Source organism: Eulemur rufifrons, chromosome 4 (assembly GCF_041146395.1).
Source record: "Eulemur rufifrons isolate Redbay chromosome 4, OSU_ERuf_1, whole genome shotgun sequence".
NCBI classification, from domain to species: Eukaryota; Metazoa; Chordata; class Mammalia; order Primates; family Lemuridae; genus Eulemur; species Eulemur rufifrons.
Genome location: NC_090986.1, coordinates 64,331,007 through 64,350,947, shown reverse-complemented (window position 1 = coordinate 64,350,947; position 19,941 = coordinate 64,331,007). Strand labels below are relative to the sequence as shown.

At 34.2% G+C, this 19,941-nt stretch overlaps 1 protein-coding gene across 2 annotated transcripts in view; it reads right to left on the bottom strand.

Annotated features, from left to right (window-relative positions):
• Positions 1–19,941, bottom strand: part of INTS6 (integrator complex subunit 6) — an 84,478-nt gene that overhangs the window by 48,761 nt on the left and 15,776 nt on the right. For both annotated transcript variants that reach the window (XM_069467700.1, XM_069467701.1), the window contains exon 4: positions 13,119–13,208. In XM_069467700.1, the coding sequence (XP_069323801.1) occupies positions 13,119–13,208 (90 nt within the window). The remainder of the gene's footprint in view (positions 1–13,118; positions 13,209–19,941) is intronic.

Below are 19,941 nucleotides of genomic sequence, written 5' to 3'. Positions count from 1 at the left end.
CAATATCCTTTGAAGCACAGAAGTTTCTCTCTTTTTTCTTCTGTTGTGTTTCCAGTGTCACATCTATAACTTGCCTAATCCTAGGTCATGAAGATATACGCCTATATTTTCTTCTAAGAACTTTAATTCTTACATTTAGGTCTTCAACTGATTTTGATCTGATTTCTGTATATGGTGTCACGTGGCGGGTTCAATTTCTCTTCTCTTGCATGTGAATATTCAGTTGTCCCAGTACTGTTTGTTGAGAAAATTATTCTTTTCTCATTAAACTGTCTTGACTCCCTTTTCAAAAATCAACTGACCATAAATGAATGGGTTTATTTCTGGACTCTGAATTCTATTCCACTGAGCTATAACTATGCTTATGCAGTACAGTACCATTTTGTTTTCTTTTCTTTTAATCCCACACTAGAGTGTACAGAGCAATGGACTTGAAGTAAAAAGGAAAAAAGCAATGGTCAGGTCCTCGCTGTGCCTCGTATGTGAGAATCAGCCTTAAGGCTCATTTTCCTCACTCCCACACAGTTGAGAATTAAGTGAGATATGCAATTATCCTGTAAACAATAAAAAGTTAACTTTATAAATATTTTCTTAATGATTAAGCTCAACCTCATACATTATTTTGACAACCAGGAATAAAAGAAAGTAACATCATAAAAATCCTTCACAACGTGTTTCTAACAAACAGTGCCTAGCACATAGTGGGCCCTCAATACATATTTATTGAATGAAATTAAGCATTTTTCAGTTTGTTTTGTATTCTTTTTATTCATTCTCTATGACTGTTAAGATTATGAGGAAACAATTTGCAAATTTAAAAGCATCATATTTGGCCAGGCGCGGTGGCTCACGCCTGTAATCCTAGCACTCTGGGAGGCCGAGGCGGGAGGATCGCTCGAGGTCAGGAGTTCGAGACCAGCCTGAGCAAGAGCAAGACCCCGTCACTACTAAAAATAGAAAGAAATTATATGGACAGCTAAAAATATACATAGAAAAATTAGCCGGGCATGGTGGCACATGCCTGTAGTCCCAGCTACTCGGGAGGCTGAGGCAGGAGGATCGCTTGAGCCCAGGAGTTTGAGGTTGCTGTGAGCTAGGCTGACGCCATGACACTCTAGCCTGGGCAACAGAGTGAGACTCTGTCTCAAAAGAAAAAAATTAAAAAAAAAAAATAGAAGCATCGTATTTAAGGTTCTCTCTTTAGCAATTATTATTTCCCTTAGGCTATTTCTAACTTTAATAATATTATCCAACATAAACACTGAATAAGGTTCTCCTCATATCATATTTAATAAGGAAAGAAAAAAATCAAGAAATTATTAAAGGCACAGTGAATTCTATAAAATTTAATAACAACCTGATTATTTATTGGTAGTTCCTATAGTTACACTCTACAGTTACCAAAAAAATCCACTTTTTTTCAGTTCTAGTAGTTTAAGGTCAATATTTGTTCAGAGGAAAGAGCAATTTCTTGGCAACCAGCAATATGGAAATAGTTTTTTTAAACAAAGTTTTATTGCAACAAATTGCAAAGGTAAAGTCTTTCTAATTTTTTAACAACTTTATTGAGGTATAATTACCTAATGTAAAATTTATCCATTTTAAGTCTCCAATTCAATAATATTTAGTACATGTACAGAATTGTACAGCCATCACCACCATGCAGTTTTAATACATTTCCAACACTCTAAAAAGATCTCTTGTGCCATCTGTAGTCAGTCCCCCAACTACCTCCATGTAACCACTGATCTACTTTATGGATGGTCCATATAAATGGATTCACACAGTATGTGGCCTTTTGCATGTAGTATGTTGCAGCATTTAAGCAATTCATTCTTTTTTATTTCTAAATAGTATTCCAAGTTTCTTTATGCCTGGTATAAATCAACTCACAAACAACTGTGTCCTCTTTTATACGGAGGCAAAAATAGGTGAGGTACCAAAAATATCAACACCTTATATGTTTTACATTTATTCCACACTGTTTCCAGTATCTCTCTAAAATGCAAACCTGATCACTTTCTCCTCTACTAAAATTTCTTCAGTGGTTCCCCCATCAACCTGTAAGGCAAAGAAGTCCAAGCTCCCTGGCAGAGCATACAGGATAAGCCATGCCATTCTGTCCAGTCTTATTTACAGCTGCATTTTTCTTGAACACTTTCCCAACTATTAATGCTGAAGTACATATGGTTTCCCCAAGCTTTTTTCTATCACCTTTATGCCTTTGTACCCATCTACTTCACAAACTTGACTTAACCTTTCAAAATCCAACTCAAGACATTTTCCAGAGCCAGCTCCTGCCTCACTTTCTCAACTGTACCATTTTATCAGCTTATGCTTTAATCATTTTACTTCTTACACCATGTCATTACTTTACCAAACTCATGATCCAGCAACTAACCTTGTGTCTGAACCTCACTGCTACTCAGTAAGCATCTGTTCAATTAAACTGATTACATTCTGACTACTAGTGTTCTCCCCATTTCATTAAGGAAGATCAATTGCATGGATAAAGTCCACTCTGAAACTTATATGAACGGGACCTAACAGAAGTAGCACAACACAACTCCAAGCTCCAGGGGCAGTGGTCTACAAAACAGGGTAGACTCTAGCAGTCAGCAAACTATAGCCCACCAGCCAAATCCAGCCCACAGCCTATTTTTTTAAATAAAATTTTATTAAGCACAGTCATATTTATTCATTAAACTTATTGTCTATGGGATGCTTTTGCCCTCCAACAGCAGAGTTGAGTATTCCAATAGAGACTATATGGGCTGCAAAAGCCTAAAATGTTCACTATCCAGCCCTTTAAAGAAAAAGTTTGCCAACCCCTGGTATAAACATAATCCATATTACACAGGAAGAAAATATCAGAACTTGCTTTGTATTCTTTCGTCTTATCTTTTCAAACTTCTATTTTTGTATATGTAGTCTAATAAAATAACATGAATACAGTGGTGATATATATAATATCTAAATTTAAAAACGTACATATATTGGAGATGGTAAATGCCCCATACTATATTTTTACTAATACAGGTGGCTCAATTAAAAAAAACAGTTAAGTGCTAGGACAAGCTTTAGCTTTCCTAAATTTACTTGAATTTAGCAATCAAGGTTATTAGCAATCAAAGTTATTCACATGAATGACTGAGTTCTGTTTAAGTACTTCAAATCAAAGAAAGAGGCCTAGAATTAAACTTTTTCCAAACTGAAATGCTCAGAACATTTCTAAAGATTCTTTTTATGGTGCTAAAAAATGTTATTCAAATGATACAGGTAGTACTAATATCCTTCAAGTTAGATGCAATAAAATATGAGCTATATGAATCCAGACTGCTTCAAAGGTGGCTATGTTTTTTAAAAAGTTTATTATGACAGTCAAATCAAAGGCAAACCTCCTTCCAACCCCTAAAGCTCAAATGCCTGATAAATAATTGGTATATAATAAATATACAAACTAAGAGAATATCTTGCTAGCTAAATTCTTTAAAATAATCTAGCTGTACTTAACAACTTAATGTAATTTTGTAACCAAAGTGTTCCTTAGTTATGATAGCAAGGCTATTTCTGTTTAACACAACAGATACTAACCTAAGGCTCTGAAGAGCCCAGGAAATACAAAACTTCCCTCTTTATAGATTTTAAGCTTAGAAAAGGTGGTTTCTAGTAACTCAAAAGTTGGGGTCTGATCTATCATCATCAACAAATTTATAAACTCAAGGTTAATTTACCAATTAAACCTCGATTTATCAGATTAGGGTTGTCATTCTATGTTGAATCAGATTCTCCAACAAATAGTCACAGCCCCCAGAGAGATCTACACTCTACTCTGCTCACCTTTAAGGCTTTTTCTGAGGCCTTCCGAGATGACTAGTATCAGACTTTTGAGGAAGGCTAGTCATTAGACAAGGCTTTTCCCCACGATCTGACTGCTTGAAGTGACATCCAGGATCAGGTCGATCCTGTATCCAGGAATCATGACCCTCCCTGAGGCACCAGTCATCATGAGACAGTCAGTGCACTTTGGCACTTCTTGAAAACCACTGGGCTGCTCCTTTAGCTGAAAGGAAAAAAAACATCAAAACCACAACAAACAAAACAAAGGGGAAAAATCAGTAATTCAATCTGAAAAGACAGAGCGTGGGGAAAAATATACCAAAACAGCCTTGTCTAGATCAAAATGTAGCCTTGCCTTGATGTAAAGTGCATAGTTTCAATATCTTTTTAGTGACTGCACAAAGTTTATTCCCAATATATAAATCTAAAAGATTTAAAACCTACTGTATTACATCTGAAAAGAACAATTGAAAGGGAAAGTTAAATTAAATGACTATGGGAATACAGCTAAATAAGTATAATCAAAGTATTTATGAATGACTAGCAGCCGAAGGCTTATGTGAGTACACCCCATCAGGAGACCAAATGCTCAACATCTTTATTCCCTCAAGCTATAATCTGACATGGAGAGGCATGAACTACCAAAACAGGCCAAGTTTAACAGAAAACTGTCAATGCACATTTCAAGCCAATCTACTAGTATTCTTACATAAAAAATTAGGCTTCCATCCTCTTTAACTGGTTTTACACTAGTACAAGGTGTACCCTTATCCATATACAATGCTCTTGACCTTGCATTCTATTGAATTTCAATGTTAAGCCTTGCTTGAAATAAGCAATTTTAAATGTTCGTATCATTATGTCCTTAAATTTAAAAAAAAAACGTAAAAAGCTGATAAATAAATAATAGAATAATTTAAGGCTTTAAAATAAAAATCTGCCTCAAAATAAAAATATTAACTATCAGAATCTAGAGATAAAATTTTGCTTATTTCAGGCTAGGCACAGTGGTTCACACCTGTAATCCCAGCTACCTAGGAAACCAAGGCAGGAGGATTGCTTGAGCCCAGGAGTTTGAGACCAACCCAGGCAACACAGCAAAACTCTACAAAAAATAAAAGACCAAAAACTGGCCAAGCGTGCTCTGTGTCTCTTGTCCTAGCTACTCAGGAGGCCAAGGCAAGAGGATCGCTTGGGCCCAGGAGTTTGAGGCTGCAGTGAGCTTTGATCGTCTCACTATACTCCAGCCTGGGTGACAGAGCAAGACCCTATCTCAAAAAAAAAAAAAAACAAAAAACAAAAAACCTGCTCATTTCTGTTTTCAAATACAAAATACTTTCCTAAGACATAATGATAAAAGGCAAGAAAAAGTCTTTGAACTAAATTGTTTTAAAAGCTGGACCATGACTCCTTTAAAACATCCTTACCCTGAAGGTAATGGTACTTTGTCTATCAATTATTTTGCCTTTTCTTCTCCTACTTTATCCTGTATCAACCATATCTCAGTTTAAGACTACCAACACCCACATAGATGCCGAAGTTGAAAACCTGAAAACAACACCATACCAGTGTATCTTTACTTGTTTGAGAGCTATGGCTCTCTCTCCCCAGAAAAATGTGCACGCACAGTTGAACAATGCTTAGATATGATTTCAGGGAATTCACTGAACTCTCGGAAGCCCAAGCATGAACCCCAGGTTCAGAATCCCTGTCATATACTTTGCTTTTTTCCTCCTACCTTACATATCATCTTTGAAAACCTGTCTAGCATACCTATCAAACCTTCCTGTCCAGTACTAGCTTAGTTTTGGCACTCCCCACGTTTTTCCTGGGTTGTTACAAGTAGTTTGCTAATTCTTCCCATCTTATCATCCATCCTTCAATCCATCTTCTTTCACCTTGCTGGCAGAGAGTAACCTTACTAAAATTTGAATCTGATCATGTGACTCATCTGCTTAAAATCTTCAATACCTCCCCTGCAAATGTTAACGGAATGAGGTCCTAAAACTCCTTAGCATTGTATCATTTGTCCTCTATCTACATTTCAAACATCTACTCCTCCTACCCATTCTTTCCATACTCCAGTCATACAATTTATAATCTCCTTATCCACTGTTTTTATGTCTTCATACTCTCACATACTGTTCCCTCTTCCTGAAATGTCATGGCTCAATTCCTTACTCTTCCCTCAAAACTTATGTCCTTTCTTTATGCTCTCTCAGAACGTTCTGTTTATTTCTGTCATGAGATTTATCTTAATGTATTACAAATGCTTATTTACTTGCCTGTTTTCAAAGACAATACGTTTTCTAGGGCAAGAGCCTTGCTTAAATCCATCTGTGTGTCCCCAGTACCTAGAACATAAATACAGAACTAAATATAAATGTATGGAGCTGCCACTATTTTTGAACACAGCCAAAGTTACTATGTATCACAGGGAAAACTGTTGAGGAATTAATCTAAAATATACTCTTAACAATTCAAAATCTAAAGAATTCATTCTGGAAGGATATTTTAGCAGTAACTCTCTAGAAAATTAAGTGTAACTATCACCAATTCTTTATAAATTGCCTTTATCTGAGTCAGATATATATATTTTTTAAATGATGCTAGTTCACAGACATCCAAAACAGGAATTATAGCTTAGTAAAGATATCAGAATACTAGGTAGGTAATCCTTTGGATAAAAACTCCTAAGCCAGCAAATACTCGGCAGATAATATAAGTTAACTACTCCTCTCTTCTTAGCCTCTCTTCTCTTCTACATCATCTCATACTTAGGGTCCAAGAACAGTCCTCCTCAATACAGCACATTTTAAGCTGTAACTGCAGATTGACTGCAGTCGGCACAGAAGTTAATTTTTCAAGATAATTCAATAATCTATTCTAAACTATATCAAACAGGTTAGGAATTATCCTATTAAATATATTCACAGAATGTCAATTCCATATGCCCTGGAAACCTATCCCCAAGTTTAACAATTCTAAAGGTCAAGAATTAATTATTTTTATTTCAAACAAAATACTTTTTGCTGGCCTTGTAAGTCAAAAACGTTTCTAACCTATTTTGTCAAAGTTGTTCATTTTCACATGCTTTTTGTGTAATTTTCTTTTCTTTTTTTTTTTTTTTTTGAGACAGAGTCTCACTCTGTTGCCCAGGCTAGAGTGAGTGCCATGGCGTCAGCCTAGCTCACAGCAACCTCAAACTCCTGAGCTCAAGCGATCCTCCTGTCTCAGCCTCCCGAGTAGCTGGGACTACAGGCATGCACCACCATGCCCGGCTAATTTTTTTCTATATATATTTTTAGCTGTCCATATAATTTCTTTCTATTTTTAGTAGAGATGGGGTCTCGCTCTTGCTCAGGCTGGTCTCGAACTCCTGAGCTCAAACGATCCACCCACCTTGGCCTCCCAGAGTGCTAGGATTACAGGCGTGAGCCACTGCGCCCGGCCATGTGTAATTTTCTAAAAGAACAATTGCAGTTACTAGGTTCCAAGACTATGTTTTCCAAATTTGACTGTACGTCAGAATCAACTGGGGCATTTTAAAAAAATACAGATTCCCAGGTCCCTAGCCAGATCAACTGAAACAAAATTTCCAGAATTATAGCCAAGGCATATATATTTTATAAAGCACACTAGGTGATTCTGATGCAGCCATTTCAAAGCTACTATTCTCATTATCACAGTAGTTTCGACATGGAAGAGCTAGAATCAGAGAGTAATACAAACATCTCTAAATGAAATTTTCCTTACATGTGTACAGTCTCTTATTGCTTATTGGTTCTGACAAGCTAACAAACGCTGGGCGAAATTTCTTCACCCTCTGAATAGAAACTATTTTGATGTATCTTACCACAGAATTCTAGATAATAGATTAGTTACTGTAGCCACACATCTTCATCAGAACAATCAAACAGCATTTCTTTTTAATTACTCTATTGTATTTGTTTCTTCCTTAAGAGTGTTTCTTACCACATGACTTCGTAAAAAGGCATATTCAGTAAGAGTATTACAAATGCGAATTGCTGAAAATTCACCATAAATACTAAATTGAAATATTCCATCAACTCCTTTAAATTATGCATTTTATTATAAATATATTTTCATTATACTAATAATTGCAGATATATACATCTCTATAGCACACAAGCAATAATAAATCCAGGGGTTGAGAGAATAGAGCCAAACATATAGGTAGAAAAAGAAAATGCAAATGATCTGCATCCAATGAATTCTTATTATATGTTCTTGGAAAGTCGAACTGACAGAGACTAACATATACAGTAATGTTATACATATGTTAAAAACATTTGAATCGCAAATCAGAAAGACACAAACTAATCTTGAGATTGTTACTAAGTCCTTAGTAACATCAGTATTACGAGGCTACTACAGGAAAAACAAGAAAGCTCAGAAACGTATCTATAAACAGATAAAATATCTGATAATCTGTAGCATCCCTCAAGAATCCTTATACAAGTATTTCTAAAAAAGAGAAGGCTCCCCAAAATTCTAGGTGTCCTCAAAAAAAGCACCTATTTTAAGTTTGTGTTTAAAAGTCTTTACCTACACGATTAAATCTGAGTTTTGACAGTTGTTGGCACACATTTTTAGCAATTTTAGTGAATAAAAACATTTTATAGGGGGAAAGGGGAACTGTGGCTTCTGAATCATCTCAGATACTAGAAACAGATCTCAAAAAATCCTGGACTGTCTTTTAATCATCAAGAATTAGAAGCAAGCCATAATTATAGATCCTTACCAGTTAAAGTAAAACCATTTACACTGCCTAAAATAATCCCTATCTCAAACACTGATAGATTTTTGCATCAACTTTTGAGAACTGACAAGTGAGACGATAAGACCCCAACCTATAGCCATCTGAATATAGAACTGATGTTACTCTGACATTCTCTTTCTATAAATACATGCCCTTACTGAACATCTGCCCCAAGAAGTTATAAAAGTAGGTGTCCCAGTTGGTCTTAGCAAAGCTGGGACAGCTAGTAAAAGAAAGCAAAACTCTTGAATGTCAAAAACCACAGGATTATTCTGACTGCAAATATCTTCTTCAAAATGTTAGCTTCCAGGGCAAGCATAACATCAATAAAGAGATGCAGAAGAACTCTTCAGCATATAGAAATCTCAAAATTTGAAAGATACTACTACTATTAGCACTTGCAAGGAAGAGAAAAATAACTGCTACACTATCCTGGAATGTCATTCATCACTAAGAAGGTACTGGCAGGATTTCTTCTGGGCTCCTTTATTGAGCAATATAGTTAGCCACATGTTCCTGGAATCATAGTACGGAATAGTTTTCCATTGCAAAATAGTACTAGAGAGGATCTTTGCAGAAGATAAAATTCAGAAAAATCTTTTCCAATAACTCTAATTATAATTTGTTGATTCTACCAAAACATTTGATACATCAGTAATATAACATAACAAATGGAACTATGAGTATTTGGCCACAGGTATGTTTATCAACATCAAAGATAACTACTACGAGGGTAAGCAATACAGTTTTCTTGTGTGTCAGAATTCAAAGTCATATCTGACTCACTCCCCATAACTGAAAATATCACAAACAACAAATTAACTGAAAATACTGCAAACAACCAATTTTATCAAATAGCTGCATTAAAAAAAAAAAAAAGGCAAAAAATACACACATACAATTCAATCCAAGCAGTCATCAAAAGTCCTAAACAGAGTTATGCAAACATACTACACTCATGATACCTCAGACAATGGCCTGGACTTTTATTAAATAAGGCCCAAGAAGATAAGTAAATACATGAACTAATGTAAAATGATCATATACAGCTCAAGATTTTCACCAATAACACAGCCACCATTACTCTTCTCTCCTAACTCATAACACATCACTAAGTGATGAGCTGTCACAGATGACATGATATTCCTATATTCTTTTTACAAACAAGTTATAAGAAATGGGGTCATTTGTACATACTTAGCCAGGTCAATAGACAATATGGCACCAAGTTTTTCTATTAACTATTTCTGGACTCAAACAACTTTATACTGGCTTCTTTATAAACTTCACAGATATAAACTATGAGCCACACCCTATATCAAATCATTCATAAGATCCTTGAATTTAGTCATTCAAAAATGAAATTATACCATAAAAATTCATATTATGTAACATTTGACACATGCCCAAGTAATATTAACCCTTCCCCCCCTTTAGTGCTTCCATACACTTAGTATGTATCTCTATTTTATTTATCGCCCATGAAACTATTTAATAGGCAATCTCCCCCATAAGACTGAACTTAAGAACCAGAAATACATCCTGTTCATCTTTGTTATCCTCACTGTCTAGATATGTTCTGATGATAATAGTCACTCATGGAACACTGAATGAATAAGACCAAAATACCTATGTTACACTTGCACAGAAAGCTGAAATAGACAAACAAGAAATCAGGTAAACAGAGGTAAATTTTAAGAACACACAAAACCAGAATCAAACAGAAAGGCAGTAAGTGTATCAGGAAAAAAGCATTGGTCTGTAGGGGCTGGGATGTCTTTGGAATCTAAATAAATTCTAGTCTAGATGTTGGCAATAACAAATGCTACAATCTAATCACTTTTCCTCCCTGGATCTCAATTTCCTCATTTTTTAAAAAAAGATAAGACCAAATGAGCTTTATACTTCCTCATATGCTATAAGGATGATCTTAAAGCAGCAAGAACACTTACTCCTGAAAAATAGCATTAACAGAACAGATATAACATACCATATCTTAGAGACATGACTCTTAAGCAAAGGATATCATACAGGTGGAACACACAACTCCGTAAGTAACAGGTCACACAACAGCAGGCACAGCCAATCAAGAATCATAAACACATATTCCTAATGTGGAAATTACTGACACATTTACTCACTCAATAAATCTAAAAAACAATCAAGTTTTACCAAAGGCAAAGGTTAGGAGATTTGAAGAGAGATATAAAGGCAAAACTCTGTTTATTATTCCCTAGTAGGAACTACAATATAGAATATCTAGCATGCATGCACATGCACATATACACACACACAAGAACAATACAAAAGGCATCTTTATGGCATAGAAAATGGTTCCTTAAAATGACTCATAATTTAAATATGCAAGCTAGAATATTTCAGCAAAAATTAATCTGGAATACATTTCCTCTCTGCCTCAACAAGGTCAATCTTGTTGAGACAGTACCATACAGGGGATCAAAGACATTCCTAAACTTGAATACTGAAACAACTCACAGGCCTATGTTCCAATTTCATAATCAAAATAAAACCTTTGCCTTAAGAACAAATGAACCTTCCATCTTAGATAAGCAGCAGCAACAGTAATCAATTTTGAACTTGACTACCAGATTCAACATAATGCTTATATCAATTTTTTAAAAATATAAGCTCTGTTGTCAGTACTATGTTAAGTATTATATAAAATAAAAGCAAACTAAAAGCCAAGATCCCTGCCACCAGGAAAATCTTCCCAACCTTACTAGCGAGGTAGTTTAAGGTTATTGTAAACACATAGCCGTATTTCCCAAGGAAGGATCTAGAAAGAAAGGTGAGCAATTCCAATATCTATGTACATATTTCAAGATTTTTTAAACTAGAAGAGGACCCCACAAAACAAATTTTACAAACAAAACAGATCCAGATATATGGAAACAAGATATATTGTACACCAAAGGGCATTTCTACAAAGACAGTAGACAGAGCACCTTGAATGGATAATTTCACATATAGAAATATTTCACAATAGAAAACAAGAATAACTTTTCAACCAAAATCATTAGAAATAAAAACAAAACAAACAAAAGACTTCTAGTTTATACAAAATAAAGGTGAATGAAGATGTTAATTATTATAGGTCCTATCAAGAGGGAAAAATCAATTTGAGAGTTTAAAATTTTAAAGTGTCTTTTATTGCTTGTTTATGTACATAATCAATGTCTACCTGTTTCTGATCACAGCAGGAACATAATTGGTATATGTGTCACATGTCAACTAATTACGGATTATAATCTACCAAAAATTTTCAGCTCTATCTCCATGAATTATAACCTAAATCCCCTTTAATATCAATCGCTCAAACAAAATTCTAGCTCTCTTCCCCGAAATCAGGATCATGCAATCATAATTCTTTACTGGTTCCAAACCTTCATGATCGAACAATACAATGTACCTTTCTTCAAGCCTACCAAGTACTTTCACATACATTATTTCATTTCAAACTTCCAACAACCCTATAAAGTAAGGCAAGTAATGTTTTCTTTATTTCATGGATATTAAGGATAGAGATTTAGGGAAATCAGGTCACTGGTACAAAGTTCGCTGCTAGAAAGTAACTGAACCAAAACTAGAACCCACATGTTCTGACTCCATGTCCAATTTATATTCCACATCATCACACAAAGGAAAGTAATTTTAAAAGTTACCGAACTTAAAATCTATACTTTTGTTGCTTAATAAAACCCTTATAAATACCACAGGAATTAAAATTAAGACTCTAAAGCAAATGCAAACAGTAAAGAGAATAGTCTAAAATATCACCTTTCTATATTAGCATATGTTAAAAAACAATAATGTTCAAGAGCAATTCAAATGCTATAGTAAAAATATCTTAAATTTAAAAAAAATAATGTATTGTATTCACTTTACCATACCACACACAATAACTCTGCATAATGCACGTTGGCAGAGAATAGAGAAGGTTAGCTATAAACTAGTTATACGGTACTTGACTTAAAAACATAAAAATGTCCAAAAACCTTCACTTTTCCTAGTCTTAACCTCCTCTTGGCTTTGCTGTCCTCTAGCCTAGGGGTCTCCAGTGGAGTGCAAACAACAATTCACTGAAATACGGGGAGAAATTATTAGAATGCTGTCTCCATTTTTTTAAACCTGAAAAAAAATTCATTTTACTAATATTTATGATATAGACTGACATTGTCATCCTCACATAAATTCATATATAATTGAGGTTCAGGGAATGGGTATGCTCAAAAATTTTTCACAGAAGGGATTTCTATTCAAGAAAATATGAAGACCACTGCTATCAACAACAAAGGTAGGCCCTAGGAAACACCTAGATGATTCTAGACTGCAGCAAATAATCAAAGAGAACCTACTGTAGGTGTTCAATATTCTACAGATAAAGATTTTCTATACACTGGCTCAAGTCTGAGAGAAAAAAAAAAAAGATTTTCAACTGCATTTGCATAACCTATGTGATATAAGCACAACTTACCTCATCCTGGACTCCACTGGTGGTAGTCAACTTGCTCCCATCAGTAATTGTAATAATTATTGCTGGCTCCAAGAAAAAAGGATTTCTTCCCTAAAGTCAAAAAAACATATAGACCATATTAAGATTGAGACTTTGGCTTAATTTTTTTGAGTAAAAAGGGTCTATTCTCAGAACAGAGTTCACACAATCCGCTTTTCTTGTTAATAAGTTTCACATCTACATAGTATATACCTGTTTGTACATTTTTTTAAAAGATTTAGAAGGACGCAAACTAAACAGTGGGTTAACACTGAAAAAATCGGAGTAGGCAGAGAAAAAGGCAGATTTTTCACTTTTTTAGACATGTCTGTATTGTTTTAATTTTTACAACGAGAATTTATATTTATGCAAATAAAAGTACTTAATTTCTTAAAAGGGACCCTAAGTAGTTCGGTTCTAATAATTTAACTTTTTTAGATATTATGAATTACAATAATAAAAAGAACTGCATTTCCTTCAAGACTTTCTTAAAGAGGAAGACAACACATTTATGGAAACATTACCATCATCTATGCATGTAATCAAAATGTCTAAACTAATGTGTAGGTATATGGCTTTAAGTACCATAAGAGGTAGTTCCTCTGAAATACTAGAGCTACTCTGAGCTAGGCAAAATTTAACAAAAATCCAGCATGAAAAGTTAAAATTAAGGATGTTTACCTAAAGAAAATGCTTGGAGAAAGGAGTACAAAAACAAAGTAGCAGAGGTAATGAACACAGTGGCACAAGGCTTTCAAATGCTCTAAATAAAAGGCAAAAATAACTTTAATAACTTCCCCTCGAATCTCTGGCCAACCCATTCTATCAATACTATGATCAGTTCTAGGTGAAATTATTTGGTGAGGAACTCAAACGTAAGAGTGCCTTTTACATATAAATGGCACTCATTTGAGATATTAAGCACATTCTGTATAACTCTCTAAGACAAAACTAAGACCAAAGTGCAGAAGTTTTAAGAGAATAAACCTTGTGTTTGAAATCAAAGGTATCAAATTTTCTGCTACTAATGGTATCAAATTTTTGGCTACTAATGGTAGCAAGAAGTTTTGTTGGATATGATGTAGAACAGTGTATGACAAATTTTAATGTGCCTATGAATCACTTGGGAGTTCTTGAAAAAAATGCAGCTTCTGATTCAGTAGGTCTGGGATGGAGACTAAGAGCCTGCATTTCTTTTTTTTTTTTTTTTTTTTTTTTTTGAGACAGAGTCTCACTCTGTTGCCCGGGCTAGAGTGAGTGCCGTGGCGTCAAGCCTAGCTCACAGCAACCTCAAACTCCTGGGCTCAAGCGATCCTCCTGCCTCAGCCTCCCGAGTAGCTGGGACTACAGGCATGCACCACTATGCCCGGCTAATTTTTTCTCTATATATTTTTAGCTGTCCACATAATTTCTTTCTATTTTTAGTAGAGATGGGGTCTCGCTCTTGCTCAGGCTGGTCTCGAACTCCTGAGCTCAAACGATCCGCCCACCTCGGCCTCCCAGAGTGCTAGGATTACAGGCGTGAGCCACCGCGCCCGGCCTGAGCCTGCATTTCTAACAAGACAGCAGGCTAATAGATGCTGATGTCCACACTTAGAAAAACAAGAATATCGAAGGGTTATGTGCATATGATATTCTATGGTTCTATATATCCTTTCCCTTACATTTACATAACTCAATTCCTCATATATTACAATATATACTCAATATTTGTTACATGAATTTATAGTTACAGTAATTATGTGATAACCTAATCATCATAAAGTTGGGAGGAAGACCTCACAGATTAAATGTCTTGAACAAGTCATACAATTTGTAACTGACATGTGCACTTTTCTAATTGGTGCCTAAGGAAAAAAATGCTTCCAGAAGGAGACAGCTTCCTCTGGTTAAATAAAAACTTAAAATATGTTGGATATAACCTCTAGAAGATGCTGAATACATAGCAGCATTAAAACGTCACAGGAGTCTTGCAGGAAGAAAACATCCATTAATTTACCCTTCCTTCCTCCTCTACAACATTCACGTTAAAAGGAACACATTTGGGGAAACATTACATTATATTGCCTCTTACACCATTCACCCTCAAAATGAATAATAAATTCTAATAATGCAAGTCTTCTCAGGAAAAGTTCATTCCTACCTCTTAGTTTTGATTGTTTCCCTCAAGCAGAATGCTTTCCTTTCCCCTGTTCACAACCTATCTAACTCCTCCTCATTCTTTAAGGCCCAGTTTAAGTCTTTTCTTATTAAATAAGAAGATAAATGTTTCTTCAAATAAATCTGGATTGAATGATTTCATGGAGCACATTTTGAATACCACTTCCCTATATAGCATTTATCCTCTCCTTTTCAAATAATTTTTAATTTAAATATAAGTTTAAATATACATCACCTTGCACAACAATGTGAATATATACTAACACTGAACTATGCACTTAAAAATGATAAAGACAGTAAACTTTATGTTTTGTACAATTTTTGAAAAATATACCATCTTGTATTGTTTGTTATTGTGTCATGTGTTTAAATACACAGAGGGCAAGGAGCATGTCTTATTCCTTCCATACACTAAGTACTGAGCACAATACATTTGAACACTTAAAATATTCATTGATTCACTGATTATAGCTTAATACCAACCTGTCCAAGGTCACAGAATCATTTAGAATTACTCAAGCTACAACAAGCTTCAGAAAGTACAGATATGTTACCTTTACCTCAATATAAATGAGTACTCCCCAAACTCAACACATAACTCATGAATTTGCTGGGTTACAAGGGTATAAAAAGGAGCACTACCTCCCTCCTATGTCTGTCCAACCATCCACCGTCTACTCATTCATGATAGTCATTCAAACATTTATTGAGTGGCTATTATACATCAGGCATAGTGTTACATACATGATACATAATCTCGGCTTTTATACATAATATGTGTATATATACACATAAAAATTACTCTCCTCTCTTTCTTGGTCTCTGCCAATAGCATTTCAGCTCAAAAACTGGCAAAGAAAGGTAAAACCAAGATGTCCTATTATCTAACTGTTGTATCTTGCTACTACCCTCAAACTATTTTTATTGACTTGCTGCCTTTCAAAAACAAATCAGCAAAGCTCTGAAAGCCACCCTAGCACAGATCAAATACTTACAGTAGGGTCTTTTGTATCACTTCTACATTTTAACATGAGTCAAAGTCAGATTTTTCTGACCAGAAGTCTGACACCCATACATTCTTATTCCTATACAAGCACACTGAGAATTAACTTTCAGAGGCCAAAAAATTAGTCATATTTGTAATTAAAGAATAACAATCTACCGTGTATCAGACTCTTATAGATGATGGTGTCCATCCAAAAACGAATACACACTTTTTAAGGCTCATAAATCAAGTTAAAATGTATTAAAACTTATCAGAAAGTCTGAGTTACGAAATTTATTTAAGCAAACACTAAAATCAAAGTTACTTTTTCTTAGACAACAAAACAAAGCTTTTAGTCAAAACTTTAGTTACTAGTCTCATAATATACAAAATACTCTCCACAAGGGCCATGCCTGAAATTACTATAACCAGGCTCTTGATGATAACAATAAGACACTGTTATTATTTCACTTGATCCAAAAAACTTGAGTGAGGTAACATATTTAGGGAGATTAAATTATGTAACTCTAAGTGGCCTACTTGGTAAGTGGCAAAGACAGAATCTTAATAAGACGTTCCAACTCTAAATCACACGGTCTTTCTGCAGCACCTGGAGGTCCTATTGGTAGCTGCTAAATTCTCTTGGACACAATTCCATACCAACCTGGATTGTGCCATATTCAACCAACAATGAATGGTGTTATAATCAGGTTGTTTATTTTGTTTTTAATATATTCTATCTGCAGTAAAATTAACTACAGTAGGACCATTCCTTTATTTGGATTTGCTATTGTTCTGTGATTTCTTACCCATCAATTTTTTTATGTATAATACCTTCCCCCAACACAAACACACTGAAATAAAACACACCGTACAGCAATGTTCACTTTTAAAAAATATGTAACTTAAGCCAACTTTCAGAGTATATATATGAACACAAGATAAAATAATACATCCTTCTGACTTTAAATTTTGGAAAAGTCAGATTCATTTTCTATTACAAATGAGAATAACGACGTTTAACACATTAACTGCCACCTGGGTTGTATTTAACTCACACTAGTTTTGAGCCTGGGGCCTCATGAAGCATATGTAACTCACACGTACCTTTACCTTGGGAGCCACATGAACTATTTCTCAAGTTGCATATAACTCACGCACAGAAAACAGTAAAAAATAACAAATTTTTCATTAAATTAGAAGGAATCATTTTGCTTTGGAAGTTTTTATTCTATTTTCATAATAAAACCCAAGTGGTCCCAAGAAAAAAAATTTTTTTTCGGGTGTGGCAGTCAATGTGTTAAATGAATATAATCTACACAAACAAGGAGGTTTTTGATTTCTTCAGGAAAAAAGTATCCCTGCCTCTATTATATAAATGTTTGACATGAGCACATTTATTTAAGCATGAATTTCTAAATCACTAGCAGAAAGTGACCAGAACGTGTTGCTCAAGAAAGTTTTCTTATATACAGGTTTGCACTTTTTTTCCTCTGCCTTTTACAGTAAGTACACTTATTCTTGGCAGTTGCATAATAAATTGGCATCTTTCTCTGTCAACATTATTGTTTACCCAGCAAATTAAAACATGATTTTAGTTGTCTGCCAGTCTTACAAGATTTTTTCATGTTTAAAGAAAATAATTTAAAATTTTAACATTTCAAAAGTCTAAATTAGAGTTATGATTTAATTACTGCCATATAATGTTATTAGTTATCTGGTGCCAAGCCTATGTAGCTTAATAATTCTCAAATCCTCATTTAAGGTCAATTATTTTACATTTTTATTCTTAATAAGTATGTTTATAAAGGCACTCAACTGAGATAATCCATTAGGAATTTCCCTCAATATTTACCTTGGTCATAAAGTTACAAATAGCCTTTTTCATAATTATAAGGTATAAAAAAAATTAAATTCTGCTACGACAAAGGCAGCCAGTAGAGGGACTAAAAGTTTACTTTTGCCATTAAGCAGAATAAATTCACATGTTTTACTGTCAGAGCAGTGGTTATTAACATAAACAAATACAGACGTATCACTAGAAAATACAATGCAAAGTATAATGTTCTGCCTAGAGCGCTATTTACTAATGGGAATCTTTTTGTAATTTAAAAATTTTGATTTTGGTCAAAACCCTTAAGTAAAAGGGTTTTGCCACAAGATATTTTAAATAAAAATTTTCACTTCACTTAAAATTTCTTATTATAGGTTCTCTCAACAATTGATTATCATGGTGTTAAACAATTCAGTTAAGGCATAAAATCTCAATAACAAGAAAATTTAAAGACTGCACTTAAGGTAAACAAATATTATCCACTAAAGCCTATTTTTGCAAAGAAAATGCTTTTGAAAATGTTAAAGTTATTTTGAAAAGAAAATTCCCCCAAACATAAACTAACTGGGATCTCAGAACCAGAATTCTTTCTATTTTTACCCAAGAAACTGAAACTGTAGTAGGGGGAGAAGCACAAGAATTTTACTGTATCCTTAAACAGGTCATAACCCATCTTGTGAAGCAAAAGTAAGGCAGCCCTGAGCATTCAGTAAAAACTGTAAGTGCTAGCTTTGGTGTAGTACCAAAAGCCCAAGTTTTCTTCCAGTGTCATCACATTGCACCATGTGTGCTAGTCCTTCAAACAATCCCACAAAAGATAGCCAAATGCCTTTCTGTGCTACAATTTTCCCATGGTATTAGGCTTTTCTACTGAAGGAAAAATGTGCACCAATGGTTAGCTCTCTGGCTCTTCTGTGACAGTATCTTTAGTTAACCCACAGCTATCACACTAACTAGATGTTTTGCTAAGCCAGGAAAAGTAATGGCCTGTAGAATACAACAAATGAGATGTTAAGATGTATATCCCTAAGACATAGCTTATCACTATCAGAAATTTCCAGAAATAGCCTGTGCTTTTTTCAGTCTAAAACTTCTCTTTCAAGTGAACAATAGCAACAAGCAAAAATGTTAAAAGCTGGAAAGGGCTGCCTTGAGACATAAGTACTATGTCACTAAAGGTTTTAATACATATACTGGACAAGTATTTCACAGGATTGTCGTTAAAATTTTTGTAATGGTTAAATTGCTAGACAAGATGATCTCTAGGTTCCCCTTATTTACATCTCTGTAGAATCTATAGTGACAGTAAAAATATATTTAAAAAATCTGCATTATCTATCCTACTATTTCCTCTATTACCATAGATCAGAGAGGTGACAAAGTATGTTCACCTAAAATTAGAAACCACCTCATAGTCATTTAGAAAATTTTTCTGATATTTGGCTATATGAATTTGTCAAAATTCAGATTCTATAAAGCAAATGTTAAAATATAGAAACATTAATATAAACATAATATTATTCTATTTTAAGCTTATTTTTAAAATTGCATCTTAGGATTCAATTCACATCCAAAAACGTATCAGTAATATCACCAATAAAAATAAACATTGTTAAAACTGTATAAACTGAGGAAAGATTCTTTTAATACATACTTTGCAAAGCAAGTCAACTAGAATAAATAACCTTCTTTAGATCAGCAGTGCTTAAACCTCAAACATGTGTATACCACAATCAGAACTTTTTTCATGTCTATTTCCTGTATTAATATTTATATACTTAATATTTTTCTGTAAATCAGTTCCACTTTTAGCTTCTAATTATAGC